General features: G+C 37.5%; 1 protein-coding gene across 1 annotated transcript; it reads right to left on the reverse strand.

Annotated features, from left to right (window-relative positions):
- Positions 1 to 454: 454 nt before the first annotated feature.
- Positions 455 to 24,459, reverse strand: LOC103716940 (kinesin-like protein KIN-14A). The gene is made up of 20 exons (XM_089926648.1): positions 24,273 to 24,459; positions 23,617 to 23,774; positions 23,369 to 23,509; positions 23,032 to 23,278; positions 12,280 to 12,380; positions 12,136 to 12,189; positions 10,769 to 10,846; positions 7,296 to 7,370; positions 5,563 to 5,644; positions 4,923 to 5,018; positions 4,679 to 4,849; positions 4,493 to 4,599; positions 4,209 to 4,386; positions 3,947 to 4,109; positions 3,616 to 3,866; positions 3,341 to 3,504; positions 2,323 to 2,649; positions 1,783 to 2,243; positions 1,461 to 1,636; positions 455 to 547 (listed from the first exon to the last, which is right to left on the reverse strand). Exons 1-20 carry the CDS (start codon positions 24,337 to 24,339, stop codon positions 474 to 476), a joined length of 3,171 nt encoding a protein of 1,056 aa, XP_089782774.1. The 5' UTR covers positions 24,340 to 24,459; the 3' UTR covers positions 455 to 473.
- Between the last annotated feature and the right edge of the window lie 87 nt (positions 24,460 to 24,546).

A 24,546-nucleotide genomic window follows, 5' to 3' on the forward strand; every position in this document is an offset into this window, starting at 1 on the left:
AGATTGTTTCTCACAACATGTAAAGCCAATAATCCACATAACCAAAATAATATCCTGAAGAGGATTCTTATGCATACAAACTAATTTCTCTACCTCAGAAGAACAAAAATGCTGTGACTTTATTTTTATCAGGAAGCTTGTATTTAAAAAACTACAAATTTATTAATGTAGCTTCAAGTGCAATCCCTTTGAGTCAAGTCAACTAATTATATATCCAGAATGCATTGCATGAAAAATATAAGCGAACCAATATTCTTGACAAAGAAAAAAAGGATCAATTGATGAAAGTTACAGTTAGAACAGACAGTGGCTTCTCTGTAATAATTGAGAATATTATATGCTTCTTTAATCAACAAAATTACGCTTCCAAAAATCTTCCTCCAAAAGTTTCAAGAAGAAGCAATCACTTGTGCAATGTATATATAACAGAGCATCAAGCAAATTAGGAGCTCACCTTTTCCGCAGCATTAGATTCATAACCATCTTTTTTTGGCCTTCATAGAGGACTGTATTGATTGAGTTCTTGCACTTTGGGTATCACTTGAAGCTGTCATGAAACAGAACTATCATTACATGGAAATCCTACCATTAGAACATCGCATTTTCCTTACTACATTTTAGACATGGTATATGAAATAAAATTTAATATGGGATTCCTCATCCATGATGATACTGCATAGAGCTATGAATATACCATCATATAGCAGCAGTAAGCAGTATAAATGAACCAAAAGGGAGAGGAAATGAAACAGCAAAATTTGTAAACTTACCATCATATCTGCATCTAAATAGCTATACAAATGACAATGGTGACAATGCAGAGTTCTCTGAATATTAACTTGACTGCCATATAATCCACCCATCCTAGTTCTCAAAATTTAAAACAAAAATATATATTTCTGCTATTTGTGAAACATGCATGCACAAGCACATGTGCGCATATATGCACACCTAACGACAACATATTTACATCGATATGGAAAAAAGATAGACAAGCTAATCATGAAGACTGAAGACAAAAAGAAATCCTGCAAAAATTATAGCCTTGCCATTGGATCAGCCAGACATGGCAGCCCTGACTTGTGACAGAAGGATACCAGAAAAGAAGTAGAAACTGGCAGTGGGTAAAATTGGAGGACCAGAAAAGACATTCAAGGGGGTTTTTGCTTGTAGTATGACGAGCTAGACAAAGTGTACATGACTCTTTTGGAACTAAAGACAACTGAGCTATTAATATAATTTCAAAACAAGTAAACACCTCAAAACGTTAAAAGGACCCTAGAAGTGGATATAATGCTATAATATCATGTACTAATATACATCATTCTTTGTGTTTCCATATTATCCTATTATCAATTCATAGGTTATTTGATGTGTGGGTGAATTTCCTCCGATTGGAGGATGAATCAGCAATCGGCAAGCTTTGCAGAGAGCATTTAGCTATCTAGAATTCTACTCACATGAATTCACTGATATCCCACCAAGCGAAGATCTCCGTGGAACATTCAATTTCCTCTGAACATTGGGAAATGATTGCCTCCTTTTTGACCTGGCATCAGCAGTAATTGGTGACTTCACGTCAATACTGTTGCTTTTAGCAAATTTTGAAGATGTTTCTGAGGGATACTGGATGCTCCTGTAATTTGAAAGAAGAAAATCATGAATTCTGATACGAATTTTTTCTTAGAAAAAAGGTGATACGATTTACTAATAGGTTGCCTCCATTCTGCTTAGCAAAACAGGTGGAATCATTTAAAGATATTCAAACATCTCAGCAAATACCTTCTTTCGGAGCCATGAACAAATTTTCCAGTGCCCTGTGGAGATTTCCTCATATGAGATCCTCTTCTGCTAGCATTAATATTGGAGCTCCTTGTCTGAGATTTTGTAACAAAACTAATCTCATCTGAAGTTGTCACTATCTCATCCAATTTTGCTGCTGGATCAGAGGTTTTCTGATGGACATGTATTCGAGATCTGCTCAGCTCATCCAATTTTACTGCAGGATCCGAGGTTTTCTGATGGAGATGCATTTGAGATCTGCTCTCCATCTTTGGCAGCTGACTGCAACAAGAAGAAGTGCAAGTACCAGGAGAGCATTGATGGAAGGCCTCTGTAGCAACAATGCTGCAACACTTCTCATTATCCAAGCTTGCTTTTGCATCTGCAGAGTCTTGAATTTCCAGTTGACGCCAAAGTATGTTCTCTTTAAGTGACTCTTCTTCAGAGAATTTTGAATAAATCTGCCATCCCAAAATTGCAGCAATCAAAAAACTGTAAGCAATAAATCAGTAATTAAATTCTATAAATGGTGATGGCTACTTGTGAAACTGCAGTTTTAAATTCTTGCTTTTTCTCTTCACGCATGGAACTGTCTGAGCTCAACCTCCGGTTATAAATTGGGGCATAGTCTGTAGGAAGTTTAAGTCCTGATTTAGGGGACTTCAGCAACTTTGTTTCATCTGGGTTGTTCACTGTTCCATTCTTCAGAGCAGTAGGATTCTCAATGCTCAACCTTCGTGGACGTGGATGGTTACGCCCTGTGATTTGTTTCAATCTGTCCAAGTTTGGAGCATTTTCTTTCATTTTTTGTGAAGACATGGCCTTCTCATCTTCCTTGATTGCCAATGCCATCTTGAGACTATCTCTCTGCAAAAGTATAGTTACTATAGTTATTATCCACATCAGGTAGGATCATCATGCATGTACAAAGAACATGACTTTCAAATCTAGCAGAAAACATGCGAAAATAACACAATTTAAATTTTACAAATAATGCGAGTATGCATGCCTGTCATGACAAAATCAATCGTCGGTACTGTGTACAAACTATGGTAAAATCCTACATATTTTCATAACTTTAGCCCATTGAACATTGAGCTGATTGCATTATCTTATATCCCATTACATTTTTCATATTGATATGTCTGCATGTGGTCCCCATGCGAAATATCGCACAAGAGCAGAAGACAAGGAGTGTAGAACAGAACTAAAGAGAGTAAGCAATGGTGCAACCGGGTGTTGCTGGTTTCCTGTGCATTTTCTAAGGATCATGAGATCTTGACAACCCCTACTAGAGCGCACTTTTCTCTCCTCACCTCTACCTTATGTCCGGACCATGTGGAAGCCTTGAGATATCTTGCAGTTACCACCTACCACGACCGGACATCTGAACAGGCCCTAACTTAACTGCCAATTCTTCTTCAAAACACTGCAGGACACTGTCATATTGCTATGTTGCTTATACATGGAAGATTATGTACTTGCAAGCATGAAAAACCACAAGGTGCAGAATTAGCAAGGCACTGTATAGAACCAAAAATTGTATAGCCAACTATACCTGTTCTTTAAGTTCCCTGATCTCACTGCTTTCTTTGTTCAAATGAGCAGCACCAAGTTCCACAGTGGAAGCCCTTTGGGCAAATTTCAGCGTATTGATTGTTTCCCTGTAAGAATCAGCTTCTGGGCTCACATGAGCAAACATTAACATCTTTGCATTTCCACCTACAGACATTTCAACAAAATAAATGAGCAGCACATCCCATCCATTTTAAAACCCTGAACAGAAGTTATTTTTTTAAAAAAAAGCAAAAAGAAAAAGAGTTGAACTAGAACCTAGTGAGTTTTGTAGCAATTGGGTGAGCTTGCTAGTTCCATATGGAATGTGAGGATTCTTCTGAGCTAAGGCTGTAATGACATCTTCCAAACAGGAAAGAGATTTGTTGATATGCTGTGCCTCATTCAGTCTGTCTCCTGTGGTTTCAGATTTATCCATCCTCTCACTGCCAGCAAGGTCCACCAAATGCAGGCAACTACAAGTAGTGCTGTCTAAAATGTCTTTACCATGCACATGTACTGTCAACACGCTGCACACCAAAATTTTTATGGTCACTACAAGGAGAAATCCAAAAGTTGGTATCTGCCAGGTGAAGTATAAATTTAGCACCTGTGAGAGCGGCTGCTTCTGTGGTTCATTGCTGTTGAGAAAAATGCACGATTCTTCTCGCCCAATTTCATCAGATCAAGAACATCAGCACTAGACTGCACAAGGTGCATGCTAGCATCTGGAAGGCTCAGCCCCCCATTGCTCGAACAACTCCTAATTTCTAATGTACTCTTGTAGTTAAAAATTAACAGCCCAGTAAGAGAACCAAAGATTTGCTAAACAAGAGAAGCAAAAATAAATAAATAATACAGCACGAAAGGATATTTTGTGTTTGATGCATCTTCTACTAGAAGGTCATGAACTTGCTCATTATAAATTACAACCATCTGAACGCAAATCTCATATGTTACATCCTTCCTGATACTGGATATTTGAAATACATCATTCAGCGCCATGTAATTGATTCCTGTGTCCTTATTTGATCTGTTTAACGGGCCACACTGACAAGCAAAAAGTACGCGCAAGACTAGTAAGTCCAGTTAAATCAGAACTTCCAAGAATCATGTAATATGAGCACTAGGAAAAGGCATCTATAAAAGAACGTACCATGGTATGCGTTTTACCAGATCCTGTTTGACCATAGGCAAGTATGCATACATTATAGCCATCCATGACAGATCTTATTAGATCTTGGGTGTCCCTGTATACTTCATCTGCACAATTAAGGTCAGAAATGATATTCATGCATTGTTAGAACCTTCCAAGATAACTATAAAATGGTGAAGAGATTACCCTGTGTAGCAGTTGGGCCAAAAACTTTGTTAAACTGAAATATTTTGCCTGCATTTTGTGGTTTAGCTGGATCAATAACCATTAATGAACCATCACTTCCAATGTAGTCTATGGTACATTTCGCTTCCTCATTGAACATTGGCCTGATCCTGCAAAATACTCGGATATTTCCTAAAAAAATAGAGTGAGAAATCTTCGTTAAATGTCACAAAGTAAAATATGTCAGTCTATGATGCAAACATACCTCTTAATTCTTGAAGAATGTTATAAAGATGCCGGTTTTCTTTGACAGCTTGATGATACCCATGAGCAGCAGCAGATATCCCTTGAATCTGGATTCCTAAACCAAAGAGAAGAAAACTTTTTCAATGTGAGACTATAAAAACTGGAACATCTTGAGATTATACATACTGCAACATCTTCGAATGAATCCAAATTTGCTTCTCATTGATTCTCCAAGGCTTCATCTGTTTCAAGGTTAAAGGGGGTCTAAAGAGTAATAAGACCCCTACAACTCATTTATTCCACTTTTACCACATAAAAAGAAAAGTAGACATTTTATTCCGAGGACAAATCGGACATTTTGAAAAAGTTGACAGAGCTACTTCTTCCAGAGTAAGCTATTCCACCCTATAGCATTTAATGTTACTCTGGATTAGAGGGGGTTAGGATTTAGGAGTAAGTTAACCCATTTGATCTGGGTTAGCTTACACAGCGACCAAACACAACCTATGGTTTAGGCACGGTCTGTGGAGCATAAACTTTAGGAAACTCGGGCAAACCCTGAAAATTGATGTCCCTTAGATACATTGAAATCCAGTATTCATGATTTCATAAGTTTTAAAAACTGGAAGCAGTTCAATGTCAAATTGTTTGTTGCTTACCTAGTTGTACAAAATCATTTTGTAATTGGGTCTGCAAAGTTGTGAATTCAACCCTGATGTTCAATAGCAAAGTCCTGAGCTCCTGCAAAGTCAGTGAAAAACTTCAGTGACATTCGATCTAATATTCAGTCATGCAAGTGAAAGAATGATGATGACAAATGATATTAAGTTCATCGTGCTCAAAGCAAACAATCAAGAAACGGGTATTAGGACCTTGAAGAACAGAAGATCAGAAAGTGGCAACAATATTTTCTTCTCATTGTCTGATGAACAAACTTTTTCAGACATGAAAAGATCGACTTAAGTTAGCTGCATAGCATAATTGAGAAAGAAATGAAAGACCTAAAAGGAGGAACAAGTTGTTCAGATGGAGAGTTTTATTCTTTGGCCTTTGACAATTAATAAAAGAAGTCTTCTTTCTATATCCTAATAAAATGTCATTTTTGCTTGAGAACTTGTTTATTCTGGAGCCTCAATGAAGACAGTCCTTATGCATATAAAACTGTAAGAACCATATTTCCCATACATTTTTGGACATATATATAGATGATGTAATGATGAGTTTGAGCTTCAATACACAATAATACTATGTGAAAAAGGACCTCCTAGACTTTCAGGAAAAAAGAAGAAGCTGTAGATAAAATTGTTATCAGATCAAGAATTGCTGACTCCTATCCACTCTATTTGAAGGCACAATTTTATCGTCAAAAAGACCTTCAACAAGTGCTTATATCATATACCGGCGACCACAAATGTATTAACTCATAGATGGCATCTTTCCCACCTGAAAAATTGGTTTTCTCCTTTCATGCCACAAAAACATTGAAAAGTAAGCCTGCACCACATAGTAGGAGACATGGAGAAAACTTTTGTGGAATCACCTAAAGGCACTCCAATTGGTCAAGAACCTAGGGCATTGACGATCATGCTTTGTTTGAGTTGGATTTAACTTAAAAAAAAAAAAAAAAAATTGTGTCTGGGTTGAGCAAGCATAATAAAGGCATTCTTGGCCAGATGCAGACCACTCCCAGGCCAATCTAGGACGAGCTCAAGACTAAAAGATCATATTATACATTCTTAACTTACATATACATATATCAATTGATACACAACTGTACAGGACTTAAAGACTCTTCTTTATTTTCTATTGTCTCTTTCATGTTGTCAAGAGATATATGAAATGTACATACAAGGAGCACATAACTTATGCCCCTTTTGACCAAATGCAATCCATTTCCTTCTTCCCCTCTTCTATTCTTTTCTTTTCTTTCTTTTTTTCACTAGGAGTAGAATTGATTTTCAATGCCAATATCTGGATCTACAAGACCCTCTCTCATGGGTATAATTTTGGAAGATGGAAAATTGCCTTAACAAGCTTCCAAGCTAGAAACTAGCTTACCCCACCTTTGAAATGTATCTGATATCATCATTGTAAAGCTGACGACACTACAATTAGGCCATATCAAGCCAACCTTGTATCAAATTGTTCCAATTGACTCAAGGCTAAAACTAACTACAAGACTTCCATAATAGAAGATTAACCAAAAGGAAATCTACAATACATTTCACATAAGATTAACTAGTGGCATAACTTAATATGTCCATAAGTACACACATTATGTGGAAGACAGAAATTATTTTTGGTTATTTGTCCTTTAGAATACATTTTGGAGAAGCATCATAAATGTTGATAACTTCCACCTAGAACATTCATAAGTACTCAGGTAGCTTACCCTCAGTTTGTTTTCTTGTGCTTCCAAGAGATCCCAATGATAGCAATCACTTTTCCCCAAGCACAATTTATAATGCTGAAAAAAATCAATAACCTTTACTGAATGAATGAGCAAGTATAGACACAAACTTTTGAGGAGCATAAATTCAATTTTTTGCTACAAAAAAATTAATAGATCAACTTTTGCAACAATATTTACATGAAAGAACAAAGAAAAGAACATAGATTATTTTGCTGCCATAATGAAAATCAGTTTCTTTCTTTTAATGAAGCACATTTTATCTAAATCTCATTTTTGACATCTTAAGCAGCTTATGCTTATCATGTTTTACTGCTGATATGAAACTGAGATGCCATGAGTGGCATTTAATCTATTAAATAATCAATACTTAATAAGCTTAATAGGAATAAAGTATGTGCATGCATACACTCTAGGAGTATTTAAAAGTGTAATTAAAATCTTAAGGCCTACATCATCCATTAGGGACAACAACCCCCAACGTTCAAAACTCCTCCAAAATGTCGTCTCATTATATTGTTTATTATGTCCATGAACATTCAAGATAAGATGTGCATGAAGCTCAATAAATATACATGAAGCTCGTTCAATATCTTTGAACAATGTAATGATAAACTTCAGATTAATCCTTATCCAGAGTTGGCTAGAGTTATACGTTGATGAGTAAATTATATTGTACAATGAGACCAAAAGTGTTACAAAAGATAGAGTTTCACACTTATATTTGTTCAACATAAATAGTGAAAAATATTTCTTGTGTAGCCATTTAGAACTTAGGTGTTACATAATCAAGAACCATATGCTTTGTTTTTCGACACAAGGAGGATCAGATCCCCAAAACTGATGGTGTGGCAAAGAAGCCTTACATTATAATACTTTTCAAGTTTGTATGCAGACTTTATTCCTATCACCACTGCAGCTATAGTTCTTCAATGAACAAGCTTTTTATTTGCAAGATCAAAGCAATAAGAATACCAAACAGTCGATCATCTCTTAAAGTTTTTCGTACCTTTGGTGGTTTTCCAAACCTGTCATATGCATAGGTTTTGCTATCCTTTTGAAGTATTTTCTTTTGACTAGAGAACCAATAATCAAATCCTTTTTTCCTTTCTCTAAGCCTTAGAAGATTTCACCATGGTCCTTCTGGCTTGTAAATTTCTTCTTTTAGCGTTGGCTTGTGGCTAGCATTCATCCTCCCTAAGGGAAAATCGTAGTTCCACCATTGCAGTTACATGCTAATAAAAGTTGAACTGATCATAAAGGCCATTTGATGGTTGAGCATTGCCCTGTTGCTGCATAATGCATCTTCTTTCTCCGACCAATCTTAAAAATCAACACTTTTACCAAAGCTGATTTTCGCAATCCATATGATTATTGTGTCATCTGTGTCTAATTTCTGTATCACATTTCAGCTATCATGTATTAACTAGTTGCTTCGTTTAAGCACAGTATATTATATGTAGATTGTGATAAGAGCTAATCTATACTTTAAATATAACCCAAAAAAAACTTGCCCAACTATTAGAAGTCAACATTTTTGGTCTTTCTTCACCATCAATATCACTGGAGGAACACATTGATTGTTAACAAACTTCTCCGTAGAATTTTCATCTATGTTACCTTTGCTTCACATTTCCTAACTTTTCAATACAAGTATGTGCCCCGCTCCTAGCAAGACCGCCACGGCCCTTCAATATTCATTGCACATGCAAATAACATGTTTCTGTCTCTTCAGTATGTCTCTTACCATGACCAACTTAATTTGTAATGTAAGAGTTAGAAGTGATATACTGTATAACAGTTGACCAAATCTCCCAATCAAAGCATTGTAGATCAATTAATGAAAATGTCCTCACATAAGTTTCCACGGTCTTTCAATGGCCAGATTCTAAATGTTGTGCATTTTTTTATCAGTGTGTGCACGTCTGTCTGCATGTAAATCAAGATTTTAGATAAAGCATTATGCCATTACAACGGCCCCATTCCAAACTAGTACTGACTGTTATTATGGTTATAACAGAAAATAATGTCTATAGAAGCTTTTAAAATTACAATGCCTCGGTAGCTTTTAAAATGTCTATAGTAAAATAGTCACTGTTATAATGGCATTATAACAGACAATATTGGGCAATAATAGAAAATAATGACATTGTCAATAACAAAAAATAATAGCATTTTCTTTCCATTCACTTTCATTATATAAAAAATATTATTTTTTGGACCATACAATCAAATTTGCAGGAAACCTTGATGCAAAAGATTTGAAATTTGAAGATAGAATTTTATTTTGAAATGGTACAAAAGAAAATACTAGTTGTTATCTATGCTGAAAGCTTTATAACAGCAGTTATAATGGTTATAGCACCATTATTTAAAACCCTCCTACAAATGACAAAGTTGGACTAAACTCTAAAAAATGGTGGCCTAGTGCACGAGGCTCCTGTTGTCACTACAGTGTTTGAGGAGGGGTCAAATGTACACAATTTTAAACCCATATCTAGAGAAGCTATTTCCATATTTTGAACACATGACACTCAGGTCACAATAAAGCAACCTTACTATTATGCCAAGGCTAGCCCTCTAAAGTTACATTGACCTCTCATTTAACAAATCTTTCCTACTTAAAATGTATTAGAATGCCTCCGTTTATATATTTCCATGGGTCTCACGCCTAGGCATTTTGATCTTTTCTATTGTTGCATCACATACAATGAAAAAAATAGTCTAATTAGTGCACAAAATGCATACCAAGGAAAAGATGCAAATGCTCCCTTTCATTATTCATCTATACCCATAACAAAACATAGCACCCAATATGGCTAGAAAATGTTAGTTCGGGAATTGTAATCCTAAAATTTTGATTGGCCTCATATGAATTACAAGCATACACCAAATAATTGATTTTATTTCAAAAATAGGCTCTAAATAAAGTCAAGCTACAGTGTTTTCTTCGTTTGCCGAACTAGATGAAAAAAAATGAAAAAAATTTCCTTTATGCTTTTTCCTATCTTCTTCACCTTACGCAGTTCAAAATATTAACAAGTTTCTTTCCATATAAGAAGGGTTGGGTAAGCCCTAACATTTCAAGCATTCCAATTCAAGTTAGATTTGTAAAAAAATTGTAGCCTATGATAAGCATTGACACAAGCTAAATATGCAATTGGCATATGAATTTATGATTACAAATAACTTGAGGTTATTGTTGTCCTAAAGAGAAGAAAAACTGATACATGGTTCAAACAATTTAAAAAAAAATCTCAAAAGTCTTAAAACCCCTCAAAACTATGGACCAAAATAAGCACAGACCTGATATAAAGCAACTTAAGCCATTTGGAGAAATAAACAGTGAGGCCTATATGATTACCCAAATCTGAAACTATTTGCCAAATGACATTACCTTCATGCAACAATTCCAAAATGGAAGGTCCATAGAAGGGAAATGGTCAATGAAGTACCTTGTGATCTCGACTTGTTGTTGGATCATTGATCGGCATAGCCCCTTCCAACATGAGATCTTCAAGAATTGATTTCAACTATGTTTAAAATTGCATTGAAGAGGCTTTGGATTAGAATTTCCAATTTTTGTCAAGGTCAAGAAACAAATATAAAAATTGCAATAAAAAATCCCAAAAGCCAACTATTTACAAATTCAATGATATGTATCTAGTAAAGGGAAAATGAAAACCTCGAGATATGCTTGAGCCACACATAAAATGTTAGGAGAAGCTGAAGTGATGAATAAAAAATAAACATGCATTATGTTAAAATGGAAATGCTGAGTGACAGAAACACATCTTTTGGGCTTCTGCGGCATTATTCATCCAATGAATTTTTCTTTCTTAACTCAACTGGACAGTTTACTGTAATTCTGGTCACATTTTGCTTGTTTACAGTTAATTCATCCAGTGAAATGAGCAGATTGGAATACTTTATTGTCCCATGGAGCAGGTATTAGACTCCTCATCATGCACATTTATAACCAGGATAGGCCTAAACTGAAGTCTCAGCATTATCATGGGAACCCATGCATCAAATCTTATTTTTCCTAACAATGTCAGCTGTAAACTGCCAAAGAAGATGATTGTTTTGATTATTTTGAATACTGTCAAGGTACCCATTGTACGCACTGAAAAATAAGCTAGCAGTATTTTAAGGTGATTTGGATCTCTTAAGTATTCACTGTAAAGTAGAATTTCATTTTTCCCATTCATCCAGAAAAACACATTGCATGAAACCAATAGTTAATGGCCTCCAACCTGCAATTCCATATTTTGCCACAAAAATGATAACTCAGAACTTTTTAATAACAACATAAAAAGCATAACATGTACGAATCAATAAAAAGAGTGACTCAAATCCTGTGCCAGATATTGCCCTTATTGCATTATTATAATTTTGCTTCCTAAAGAAATAAAAACTGCTCAATCTCTGCATACCTCTCATTAAAAATAAAAAAAAATAAAGGAAAAAACAATCCAGATGCTAGAATGATGGGGGCAAATTTTCTTCTTTTCCTTTCTGCAATGCCATAACAAAAGATAGAGGCTTGATGAAACCATTTCATGCAATGCAAGCAAAACACAGGAGATAATTTCAAATTTTCATATAGTTGTTAACTGCGCACCCCGAGGATTCCGCTGATGTCACTACATGTAAAACTAAATTAAGACAATAGACTAGGACATTATCCATTTTCATGAGATATCTTCGTGCATGTCTAACTCCTTTGGTTTGATAACACTCAATGAAATACTTTATTGGTTTCACAAAGGTAGAACTTATGTAAAAAGGAACTGCTAATCAAAGCATTATCTGCATGTACCTGTGGCTCTTCCAGACTGCTTGACATGATTTTAATGAATAGCTTGATTGGATCCTGCAAGCATAACAAAAAAATAAATAAATATAAGCTGTTAATTTTTCAGATGCAACTAAATTAGATGATATACTCAGTGTGAAGTATTACCTTTCCTCCCTGATTCCATGATTTTAGAAGGTATTGATCACTGTTCTCCTTTGAATTGAACATATGCTTAGATAGAACTCTCACAAGTGAATCCATTGCATCTGAAGAAACACATGGAATAAATATAATATCAAGCAAGAAAAAAGAAGATCAGAGCACTATCTATGATATTTGTGAATAACTTAAAGTACATCTCACTCCATTATAGAGCCCATTCTATCAAACCTAGCATACTGTGCAAAGTTCTCTTGATTCAACCGCAATAGGGATGATGTATAATGTAAAGGTTTCGGACATCTTTTTAAAAAAAATTTATACTAATGTTCCAGACAATACTAATGCTTTGAACTTAGGCCTTCTGTATGCAGGTCATGATGGTATCAGAGCCGGAGCTCTTATATTAAAAGAGTAAAAGATCAAAATGACAACCCCTTTTGGATCTTCTCTTAGTGAGGGGCAATCCACCAATAGGTCTTCATTCTTCAAAGGAACTAACTACACATATTGGAAGGCTAGAATGAGAATATTTATCCAAGCCCAAGACTATGATGTTTGGAGTATCATAGTTAATGGACCATATATTCCTTCTATCTGTGTAGATAACATTTCTATACCCAAGCTCGAAAAAGATTGAGATGATAGTGATAGAAGGAAGGCACAACTAAATGCCAAAGCAATGAATGTGCTATTTTGTGCCTTAGACCCTAATGAATTCAATAGAATCTCTACTTGCAATTTTGCAAAAGAGATATGGGATAGACTTGAAGTGACCTACGAGGGCACGAATCAAGTCAAGAAATCCAAAATAAACATGCTAGTTCATAAGTATGAACTATTCAAAATGGAATCTAATGAAACTATCACTTGCATGTTTACTAGATTTACTGATATTGTCAATGGCCTAAAAAGCCTTGGCAAAAGTTATACTAACAGTGACCTTGTCAGAAAAGTTCTTCGATCTTTACCAAGGTCATGAGAAGCCAAGGTAATGGCGATCCAAGAAGCCAAAGACTTGAACAAGCTGGCACTCGAAGAGCTCCTTGGATCTTTGATGACACATGAGCTCACAATGAAACAACACAGTGAAGAAGAGTCCTCCCACAAGAAAAAGGTAATTGCCCTTAAGTCTACTTCTTCTAACAAGAATCCCTCTTGCAGTAGCAGCAGTGAAGAAGAAGACAATGAGGGAGATGAAGATGAGGCACTTCTTGTACGAAAGTTCAGAAGATTCATCAACCGAAAGAACTCCTTTCATCAGAAGAGAGGTTCCTCAAGTTCCTACAACAAGGACAAAGGTAAGAAAAGGGAAAGTGAGGGAATCGGTTGCTATGAATGTAAGAAGCCGGGACATTTCAGAATCGACTGTCCCTTGCTAAAGAAGTGCAGCAAATACAAGAAAAAAAAAGCTCTTGTCTCCACCTTGACAGACTCCGATCAATCTTCATCATCATCGGATGAGGAACAAGAGGAAAAAGCAAATTTTTGCTTCATGGCAAATGATAATAAGGTAATATCTGAAACACATTTAGATTTTACCTTTAATGAATTGTATGATACCTTTAATGAACTAATGGATAAATATAAGACAATAAACCTTAAAAATAAAGAATTAAAACTAACTAATCTATCTCACACTCATAATTACGATAAATTAATTAAGGACAAGGATTCTATCATCAAAGAAAACTTAGAATTTAAAACAAGCAACCAAATGCTAACTCAAAAAACTAATACATTAAATAAAGATAACGAAAGACTAACTGAGGAAGTTTCAGAACTTAAAAACAGTAACCGAACTCTAAAAGATAACTTTACAAAAGATCTAAATTTACTAAAAACAGAAAAACTAAACTTAACAAAAGAACTTGAAAAGTATAAACCTATAGTTGAGAAGTTTACCTTTAGTTCTGAAAAACTAGACATGATACTTAATAGTCAAAGAGCTATATTTAGTAAAGCCGGCTTAGGGTATAAACCTAACAACAAACAAAAATTTCTTAAAAACTTCTTTGTAAAACCCGTAGAAAGTAAAACCAGAAATGCAACTTGTTTTCGTTGTGGTAAAGTAGGACATATAGCCAATGTATGTAACCACAAAAATCCTGAAATTAAAAGAAAGATTAAAAAGATTTGGGTTCCAAAAGGAACCAACATTACTAACCTTGAAGGATCCAAGAAAACTTGGGTACCTAAAATTGTATGATTTCCATGTGTATAAGTGTCTTGCAGCCAAGGTCGACAAAAACTATTGGTACTTGGATAGTGGCTGCTCAAGACACATGACAGGTGATAAGGAGCAATTATTCATCCTAGAGCCTAAAAAGGGAGGTGCTGTGACTTTTGGAGACAATAACCAAGGTCACATTGTTGGTATAGGTAAAGTACAAATCACCTCTTCAACCTTCGTTGATAATGTACGATTTGTAGATGGTCTTAAGCATAACTTACTTAGCGTTAGTCAATTATGTGATAGAGATTTTGATGTTTTGTTTAAGCTATCTTTATGCATCATAACCAACTCAATTGACAATGGCTTAGTATTTAAAGGAATTAGACGTGGTAACGTCTATGTAGTAGATCTTGAAGATCTTGCTAAAAATAGTCCTTGCTTAGTAGCTAATGATACTAAGGTTAGTGATGCAAGTTGGTTATGGCACCGTAAATTAGGTCATGCAAGTATGGATACAATATCTAAATTAGTTAAAAGAGATTCCGAGATTGGTTTGTCAAAGCTAAAATTTGAGAAAAATAAAATTTGTGAAACATGTCAATATGACAAACAATCTAGAAGTTCCTTTAAATCCATAAATTGTGTCTCTACTGCAAGACCCCTTGAACTACTTCACATGGATCTTTTTGGACCAACTAGAACCACAAGCCTTGGTGGAAACAAGTATGGTCTTGTCATTGTAGATGATTTTTCTAGATACACATGGGTCATGTTTTTAGCCCATAAAGATGAAGTATTTTCTGTATTTAAGAAATTTCATAAGGAAGTAACCAACTCAAGAAATACTTCAGTTATAGCTATTAGGAGTGATCATGGAACAGAATTTGAAAATCATCTATTTGATGAATTCTGTAGTAAAAAGGGAATAACTCATAATTTCTCTACACCTAGGACACCACAACAAAATGAAGTTGTGGAAAAAAAGAATAGAACCTTAGAGGAAATGGCTAGAACCATGTTGTGTGAAAGTAACCTCCCTAAGTATTTTTGGGAAGAAGCCATTAACACATCATGTCATATATTAAATAGAGTTTTATTGAGACCAATTATAAAGAAAACACCTTATGAACTTTGGAGAGATAGAAAGCCCAAAGTAAACTATTTTCATGTTTTTGGGTGTAGGTGTTTCATTCATAATAATGGCAAAGATAACTTAGGCAAATTTGATTCCAAATCTGATGAAGGTATCTTTTTGGGATATTCTACATCAAGTAAAGCTTATAAAGTCTTCAACAAAAGAACCCTTGTTATTGAAGAGTCTATACATGTTGTTTTTGATGATACTAATGATGTCTCTTCTAGCAAGAGAGTAGCTTTTGATGATGATGCAGGGATACTTGAGGAAAAAATGAATGACATGACATTACAAGAAAATGAACCGAAACAGATTGGAGATACATCAACAAACCAAGAGGCAATTGTTGAACATGGGCTTATTAAGGCTTGGAGGTATGCTCATGGTCACCCTAAAGAATTAATCTTAGATGATCCATCTCAACCTGTTAGAACTAGAGCCTCTCTTAGGAACTTAAATAATCATCTTGCATTTGTTTCACATTTGGAACCTAAAAACATAGAAGAAGCTGAGAGTGATGTAAATTGGATAAATGCTATGCAAGAGGAACTTAACCAATTTACAAGAAATAAAGTATGGAACTTAGTTGAAAGACCCACTGAATACTCAATAATAGGAACAAATGGATATACAAAAACAAACTTGATGAAAATGGAATTGTGATTAGGAACAAGGCTAGACTAGTAGCAAAGGGCTATAATCAAGAAAAAGGTATAGATTTTGATGTGACTTTTGCTCCTGTAGCTAGACTTGAGGCAATTAGATTGTTACTAGCATTTGCATGCAATAAAGATTTCAAATTATTCCAAATGGATGTAAAAAGTGCCTTCTTGAATGGGTATATTAATGAGGAAGTTTATGTAGAACAACCTCCTGGTTTTGAGAATCATCAATACCCCAATCATGTTTATAGACTAAACAAAGCACTTTATGGTCTAAAACAAGCCCCTAGAGCATGGTATGAAAGACTTAGCAAATTTCTATTAGACCATGAATTTTCTAGAGGAAATGTTGATACAACTCTATTTTTGAAAAAGGAAAACAAAAATATGTTGCTAGTGCAGATTTATGTAGATGATATTATTTTCGGTGCTACTAACAATCGCCTTTGCGAAAAGTTTGCTGAGTTAATGCAGAGTGAATTTGAAATGAGCATGATGGGAGAATTGAACTACTTCCTCGGACTTCAAATCAAACAATCCAAGGAAGGGATTTTCATCAATCAAGCTAAATACATCAAGAAAATGCTAAAGAAGTTTGATATGGATGGAAATAAGTCAATTGGCACCCCCATGAGCTCATCATGCAAACTAGACAAAGATGAATCAGGTAAATCAGTTGATCAAAAGCTGTATAGAGGTATGATAGGATCTTTACTATATCTTACAGCAAGTAGACCTGATATTATGTTTAGTGTATGCATGTGTGCTAGATATCAATCTAATCCTAAAGAATCACACCTAATTGCAGTTAAGAGAATTTTTAAATATCTCATAGGAACAAAAAACATAGGTCTATGGTACTCTAAAGAATCAAGTATAAATTTAATAGGGTACATTGATTCAGACTTCGCTGGTTGTAAACTTGATAGAAAAAGCACCAGCGGATCTTGTCAATTTTTAGGAGAAAACTTAATTTCATGGTTTAGCAAGAAACAAAACTCGGTTGCATTATCTATGGCTGAAGCCGAATATGTTGCTGCCGGAAGTTGTTGTGCTCAAATTTTATGGATCAAGCAACAACTTGAAGATTATGGCATTAAACAAGATAAGATTCCCATAAATTGTGATAATACAAGTGCCATAAATCTAACTAAAAATCCAATTCAACACTCAAGAACTAAACATATTGAGATAAGACATCACTTCATAAGAGATCATATGTTAAATGGTGATGTAGTGCTTGAATTTGTTTGCACTGATGATCAACTTGCTGATATCTTCACTAAACCCTTATGTGAAGATTGATTTTGTATTCTTAGAAGAGGGTTAGGGATGATTGATCCATTCTTATGATACTCCCCTCTAATTGATTGATTTTGATGATTAGCTTATGTTAGACATAGGATTTCTTATCTATGGTCATCAAATCAGTTCTTAAATCTTACATATGTCCATAGCTCTCTCCTTTGGCACGGTAATAACAAGTTTGTTGGTTATGTGCCAGAGTTCGAGTCGACTCGAATAGATTTTAGAGTCGGCTCGTGGGCGAGTCGACTCGCGCATATTTAGGAGTCGACTCGAGGTCGAGTCGACTCGCGACTTATCGGAGTCGACTCGAGGTCGGAAATCCGATTTTTAACCCTAATCGAAACGTTTATTCCTCACTTCTATTCTCGGCCGCCACTATTCCAAAACCCTAGAGTCGTCTCCAACCTCGTCTCCGACCCGTTCTAGGTCCTCTCCCTCGAGTTTTCTTCCATTTCTTTTGTCCATCCCTCGGTTTGTAGGTCAAAATGCCTAGGAAAGTCGTTGTCCCGAGCCGGAAGAGACCTCTCTCCGCGAGCGGTGCCGAGCGACGGTCCAAGGCACGGAATGAACCCGTAAGGCCACCACCTCCGGTTCCTTCCCCGCCTAGGCCGGTTCCCTCGCGTCCGTGCGCCGGGAGGGCAGTCTCTACCGGGAGGAAAGTCAACTTTGACTTCCTCTCCCGGGAAGGGTTCACCCTAGGGCATCATCTTAGGGCTCAAGGGTTAGAGTTATTCTGTTCTTTAGACCTCCCTACCTACCCAGGATTGGTTAGGAAATTTTATGGGACTGTAGCCCGAGGTAGTGGTGGTATCCAGGGAACCGTAGCAGGTATCCCTGCTTTTATTTCGGAGGACTTCATTGCTCGAATCCTCCATCTCTCCCGAGAGGGAATTTTTCCTACTCATCCCCATGATAGGACTGAGGCCCTTACGGCCGTCTTAGGGAGCCCACCTCAATCCCCAATAGAGGAGGTGTTTGCAAATCAGCTTTCAGCTGAAATGCGGCTCCTCCTAAGTATCATTTCTAGGACTCTCTTTTCCAAAACATGTAGGTTTGACTTCATCTCCAAGAGAGACCTAGCATTGATGTTCCACATTCTCCAAGACACTCCCATCAACTTCCCAAAACTCATCTACAAATACATCTGTGAACCCCTAGATAAACCTAGATTGAGTCTCCCTAATGGCATGCTATTCACACTCTTCTTTAGGAAGTTAGAGGTCCCTATTCCTGAGGGGGAACCCTCTCGTTCACTTAGAAATACTGATCACATGGGTGAGGGGACTCTCCACAGAATGGGGTTCCATAAAGTCGACAATGTCTGGGTTAGGAAAACTTCTTCATCCACTCCATCCGACCCAACCACTCATCACTCACCTAGTCCTGATCATGACCATGACCACTACATAGCTCCTCCCACTTTTCCTTCCACATCTGGTCCATCATTCCCATCCACTTCAGCTGGACCCTCTACTGCACCACCACCTCAGCAGCCCCTGGAAGTCCGGATCAGCTCTGAGCAACTCCGGGAGATGAGACAGGAGATTGTGAGGGAGCTGAGAGATGACTTGTTGAGAGAGCTCCGAGATCCACTCAGTACTCCCTCCTCTGAAGTTGTTCCCTCCTTAGCAGCCGTGTCCAAGATGGTTGCAGACCTGAAGAAGGAAATCTACAATATCAGGAGCCTTGTCCAAGCTCAATATTGGAATATGAGCGACGTAAAGGATGACACGAGGAAGATGCGAGATAGCATCAGAAATGAACTTGGTAGCCAAAGTCAGGGTGCAGAAAGGCTAGCACATGCCTTGATCTCCAAACTTGACACCCTCCAAGAAAGTCTGACACAGTTCACTTCGATACAGTCTAGGGCCACCTCGGAAATCATCGCACAACTAGGGAACGTCTCTGAGGGGCTAAGCATGGTCATGAAACATACTAGACTGAGTACGGGAGCCACATCCTCCACTACAAAGAAATCCTAGTGTATTTTTTTTGATGTACAGTCCCTTGAGGACTTTTTCTGTTATGTAATCACACTTGTACTCAAATTTGACTTTAATACAATGAGTAGAAATTTACTTTCAACACTGTGCAATTTGAGTTCTTATAATTTTTCTGTGTTTTGTGCCTTTTTGCTATGATGACAAAAAGGGAGAGAAGATATGATGAATTGAAATGTAAAGGGAATCACTAAAAAGAAAATCTTTAAAGCAAAAGTAATTTGTTCTTAGTGGATTCGATACCAAGAGGCTCATTATCTCTCTGTTGGGGCTCCTCAAGGAGTAATCTCCAGAATCTATTCAAGGGATATTCGGAGATTAGTTGAATCATACTCAAGAACAAATTGACAGATTTTCCCTCTGAAAGTAAAAATTTAAGCTCAAAAGCTTCATGACATTAAAAGAAAATTCAGAGAACCTAAAAAAAATTGAATGCATATGTTGAGGGGGAGAATCTGAAATCTTAAGAAAGCAAATTCATTAAACACATATAAGCCAAACAATTGATTGCATGATATGAAGACTTATATAATTCCAAATGAAAGGGGGAGCTCTAATTTCAGGATTTACTGATTCATACCTTTCAATTTTGGATAAATTAAATGACTAGACATTTGAATTCATTTCAAAAATTTACTATAAATCACCTTTTGGTTGAGCAATTTACTTTACAAATACTCAATGTTTTGTCATCATCAAAAAGAGGACGATTATGGAGTGATTGGTTATACCCCTATTTGATTTTGATGAGCTCAAAGCATTTGAGTATATTTCATGTTGTACTAATGAATCCAATCTAGTGTTTCAGGCAAACATATATGAATTTATCTTTAAGAGCATCGAGCTTTTGTTCAAGATTATTTGGCTAAGTGTTGACACAATTAAGCCAAAATCTGAAGCTCGAGTCGACTCCGGAAGCTTGCGAGTCGACTCCAACTGTTTCAGAGGTTCTGGCACAAGCTCGAGTCGACTCCGGTACACTACGAGTCGACTCCGACTGAGAACAGACAGAAGGACAGAAAGATGAATTTCAGACCCTGTCATCGAGTCGACTCCGATGATTTCGAGTCGACTCTGATGCTTGCCGAGTCGACTCCCGACAGTTTCGAGTCGACTCCAAAGGGTAACAGACAAAAAGACAGAACGATGGTTTTTTGGACCCTGTTACCGAGTCGACTCCAGAAGGTTACGAGTCGACTCCGAAGTTTGGCGAGTCGACTCCTAAACATGCAAGAGTCGACTCTCAGAGGAAAGCAGACTGAAAGGCAGAAAACCAAACAAAGTGACTCTGTGAACGAGTCGACTCCGAGAATACGAGAGTCGACCCCAAGTCAGCCGAGTCGACCCCAACAAAGTACGAATCGACTCCAAGGCAGTTCAACTCGAAAGACAGAGGATCAGTTTTCGGACTCTGAGAGCCGAGTCAACTCCAAGATAATCCGAGTCGACTCCAAGGCAGTTCAACTCCAAAGACAAAAGATCAGTTTTCGGGCTTTGAGAGCCGAGTCGACTCGAGAAAAAAATGCAGAAATATAGATCTCTGGAACCCTGAGAACGAGCCGTCTCCAAAAGTGCCTCTCCGGATATTGGCGAGTCAACTCCAGATTTGGCCGAGTTGACTCCAGAACGGGACAGCACTTAATTCAAATCCTGTACAGTGGGCGAGTCGTCTCCAGTAAAGCAAGAGTCGACTCCAGCAACAGCCGAATCGACTCCGACCCCAACGGATACATTGTCAGGAGGTGCAGACTGTGCAGAACGGCCATAAATCAGTGTCTAACGGCTATTTCTCAAGTGGAACTATTTAAATAGCCTGATTGAACAGTAGTAGACACCAAGAGAGTTACTCTATTTGTGCATTAAGTGTTTTCCATCTACCAAGAGTCTATTGAGAGAAAAGACAAGCAAAAGAAGGAAGAAACGCATTCAATACATTCCTAGAAGTCTTTCCTTCGCATTCAAGGCTCTTCCTCTGACATCAGATCTTCAGTGCACTCAAAGAGGAGACTCAAAGTTCGAGAAGCCCCTTCTTCCTCTTCCAAAATCTGTTTGAGGGCTTCTAACTCTACTCTATTCATATTGGTTAATATTTGCTTATTAAGAAGCTTTCCTTGTAACTTTTCCCAAACTATTTTCTTACTTGATTCAATCAGGGGATTGAATCAAGGTTGTAAGATTTGTTGGTGAGCCAATGTTAAAACCAACGGTGTAAGGGTTCGATTGTGATCCCGGAAAAACAATCGGGTGGTTCTAGTCGGTGAGCCTGTGAAAACCGACCGAGTTCGTTGTGATCTCGCGAAAACAACAAGTTGGGTTGTGAACTTATAAAACAACCGGCTGTAATCCAAGGAATTATAGTGAACTCCCAAGTGAAGCTTGGGGAGTGGACGTAGGAGCAAGGGTTAGCTCCGAACCACTATAAATTGGTTTGTGTTTGTATTGGCTGCTGTCCTCTCTCTCTCTCTTCATTCACTTCATCTAGTAACTTAACTAGTTTACTTGCAATAGATTTAGTTAATTACTAATCATAGTTTTTAATTGGTCGAGATTTAATCCAAACCCAATTCACCCCCCCTCTTGGGTTGTCTTCTTGGGCAACACATGAGTTACAGCTGCTTATGGTTTGGGCACCAAGTCCACATAGGAGGTACTCTTGTATTTGCAATGGATTGGTCCTCCACATAAGAGGGTGAGCCTTGGTGCAAAGGTAAGGTTGCTCCATTATGACCTAGAGGTCGCGAGTTTGAAACACGGAAACAGCCTTTCTACATACAGGAATAAGTCTGCATACATCTGAACCTCATAAGACCTTGCAATGTGGGGAGCCTCGTGCGCTAGACTGGCCATTTATTTATGTGAGGACCCGTGCGGGCATGTGTTTAGTCCCACATCGGTTATTCACTGGGTAGATCTTGGGTACTTATACAGGATCAAGGAATCCAAACAATACCTTCCGGCTAGCCATTTTGGGTGAGGTCCTGAATTGTTACAAATAGTATCAGAGCGGACCCGGCCCATAACTTATGTGGACTAAGAGACACTGCAGCACGGATTCATTGGGATTGACCACGGACCAATCATGGTGTTTGTGATTAGATTTGAATGGATTTGAACCCTTAGCCTGACGAGGACGTCAGGGCTTGAACGGGGGGAGTATGTGAGGATCCGTGCGGGCGTTTGTTTAGTCCCACATCGGTTATTCGCTGGGTAGATCTTGGGTACTTATACAGGATCAAGAAATCCAAACAATACCTTCCGGCTAGCCATTTTGGGTGAGGTCCTGGGTTGTTACAATTTATACGTTAGGGGAGAGAGATTTTGAAGATTCATTACAAACAAAAGTTTCTGTTCCCTGCACATGTTCTCATTAAAACCCAACTCCAAAGCTAAAGCAAATGATAGATGAAAAACCAAAAAAGAATAAAATATTCAAATTTGAAAACAGCATCCTCCAAGAATAATTGTACAGAAACAAACCTTCACTTTTTTGATTCTCATTCTTCAAGGGTTGTTGTTTCTCAGAGGTGGTCAACATGTCTAAATGTCTACAGGAGACTGAGCTCGATGAGACGGTGTTTGACTGCATCCTTCCAGCAGATTGTGGAACAATTGGAGCATGCTTCAAAAGCCCATCCCCTCCATTACACTGCCTCCATTCATGATAAGATTTTAAGGCAAGAATGCAATCAACAATTTTCGCCACTGATCTGACATCCAGGGTATCCTGGAGCAAGGAAACCAACGTATGAGAAGGTAACTGAAGAAGATATAGTAGAAAACAAGAAAAGGAGCAGGTTTAGTTTTGCTTTCTAACCCTTTCAAGATCTGAAGCCTCGAAGCTTGGAAGCTTCAGCTCCTCAACAGCAACGAGGAAATTGCGTACGTTTTCGAAGTACTGATAAGCAGATAATTGTTGGATGTCCCATGCGGTGCCAATCGATGGATTAGCGACAACCTTGATGGCATGCAAAATCAAATCCAATTAGATCACATGATATTAAAAGGAACTAGAAGGCACAAGCAAGAAAAGAAAGAAACCGAAAGAAAAACTATACACGGTACCTTTGGAACGGCGCCCAGCCGGATCTTGTTGATGGTGTTGCAGAGTATAAGACCATTCCTCAGGCAAGAGATAAATTCTTGCTCGGAGGGTTGTGGAGGCAATCCGAGAGGTCCGGCCATTGTCTCAAGCCAGTTGGCGGCTTCGAATCGTCTGCAGGCTGCCAGAAGAAGAACAAGAATTGGTTAGCGAGACTGGAAGACAATAAAAACCCAAAATTCCCGCCAATAATCCAGGAATGAAAGCAGCAAAAAAGAAACCGTATGAAGAAAAAAAAATCTCGAATTCGGAAAGAACTTGGAAAGTGCCAAAGAGCCAATATTTGGCACAACAATCGGGTGGTCTAAATAAACGTCTCCATCCACAGAACCAAAATCCAAAGCAAAAAGATCAAGAAAAACCCAAGAAAATGGCATTTAAGCCCAAAAATAACAGAAAGATAAAAACTTTATCAAAACCCAAGAGATCCGAGCTCAAGATTCGATCAAAAAGATCCTTCTTTTCACAACGAAATCAGGAAACGACTGCAAATTAGAACAAAACCCTATCAAAACGAAACCTATGGACAACGACCAGAAGGAAAAAAAAAAAACAACAGACACGAAAAATAGGCAAGAAGAACAAAGAAAGATACGGAGTTAGAGAGGAAGAGGCGAACCAGCTTCTTCTGCCTTTCTTGTTGCTAAACGACCATGTTGAAAAGAAACACGGCAAGGCTCCACCATTCCAAATCCTTCGCTTCTTCTACCGCTGATTCTTGACCAGAGGAAGAGGGTTGGGTTGTGGCGGGGCGAAAGAGAGATATATATCAGAGGGGTTTGGGCCAGGGGTTTTGGGAGCGGAAAAAAAAAAACTTACGATAAGAAAGGAGGGAGGGATGTGGAGGATGTTTGAATTTGAATGGTAGACCCGCTTCGAAGACGGCCGTTCAT

This window comes from Phoenix dactylifera, chromosome 12 (assembly GCF_051530095.1).
Source record: "Phoenix dactylifera cultivar Ajwa chromosome 12, Ajwa_hap1_PhDact_Kaust_v1.1, whole genome shotgun sequence".
In the NCBI taxonomy this organism is placed as follows: Eukaryota; Viridiplantae; Streptophyta; class Magnoliopsida; order Arecales; family Arecaceae; genus Phoenix; species Phoenix dactylifera.

Coding starts and splice junctions, on each gene's coding strand:
- LOC103716940 (XM_089926648.1), bottom strand. CDS start 24,339: ATGGTGGAGCCTTGCCGTGTTTCTTTTCAACATGGTCGTTTAGCAACA. Junction 12,381..23,031: donor TGAGAATCAAAAAAGTGAAG/GTTTGTTTCTGT, acceptor GTGTTTCTTCAG/ATGCAATGGATTCACTTGTG. Junction 4,387..4,492: donor CTGGTAAAACGCATACCATG/GTACGTTCTTTT, acceptor TTTGCTTGTCAG/TGTGGCCCGTTAAACAGATC.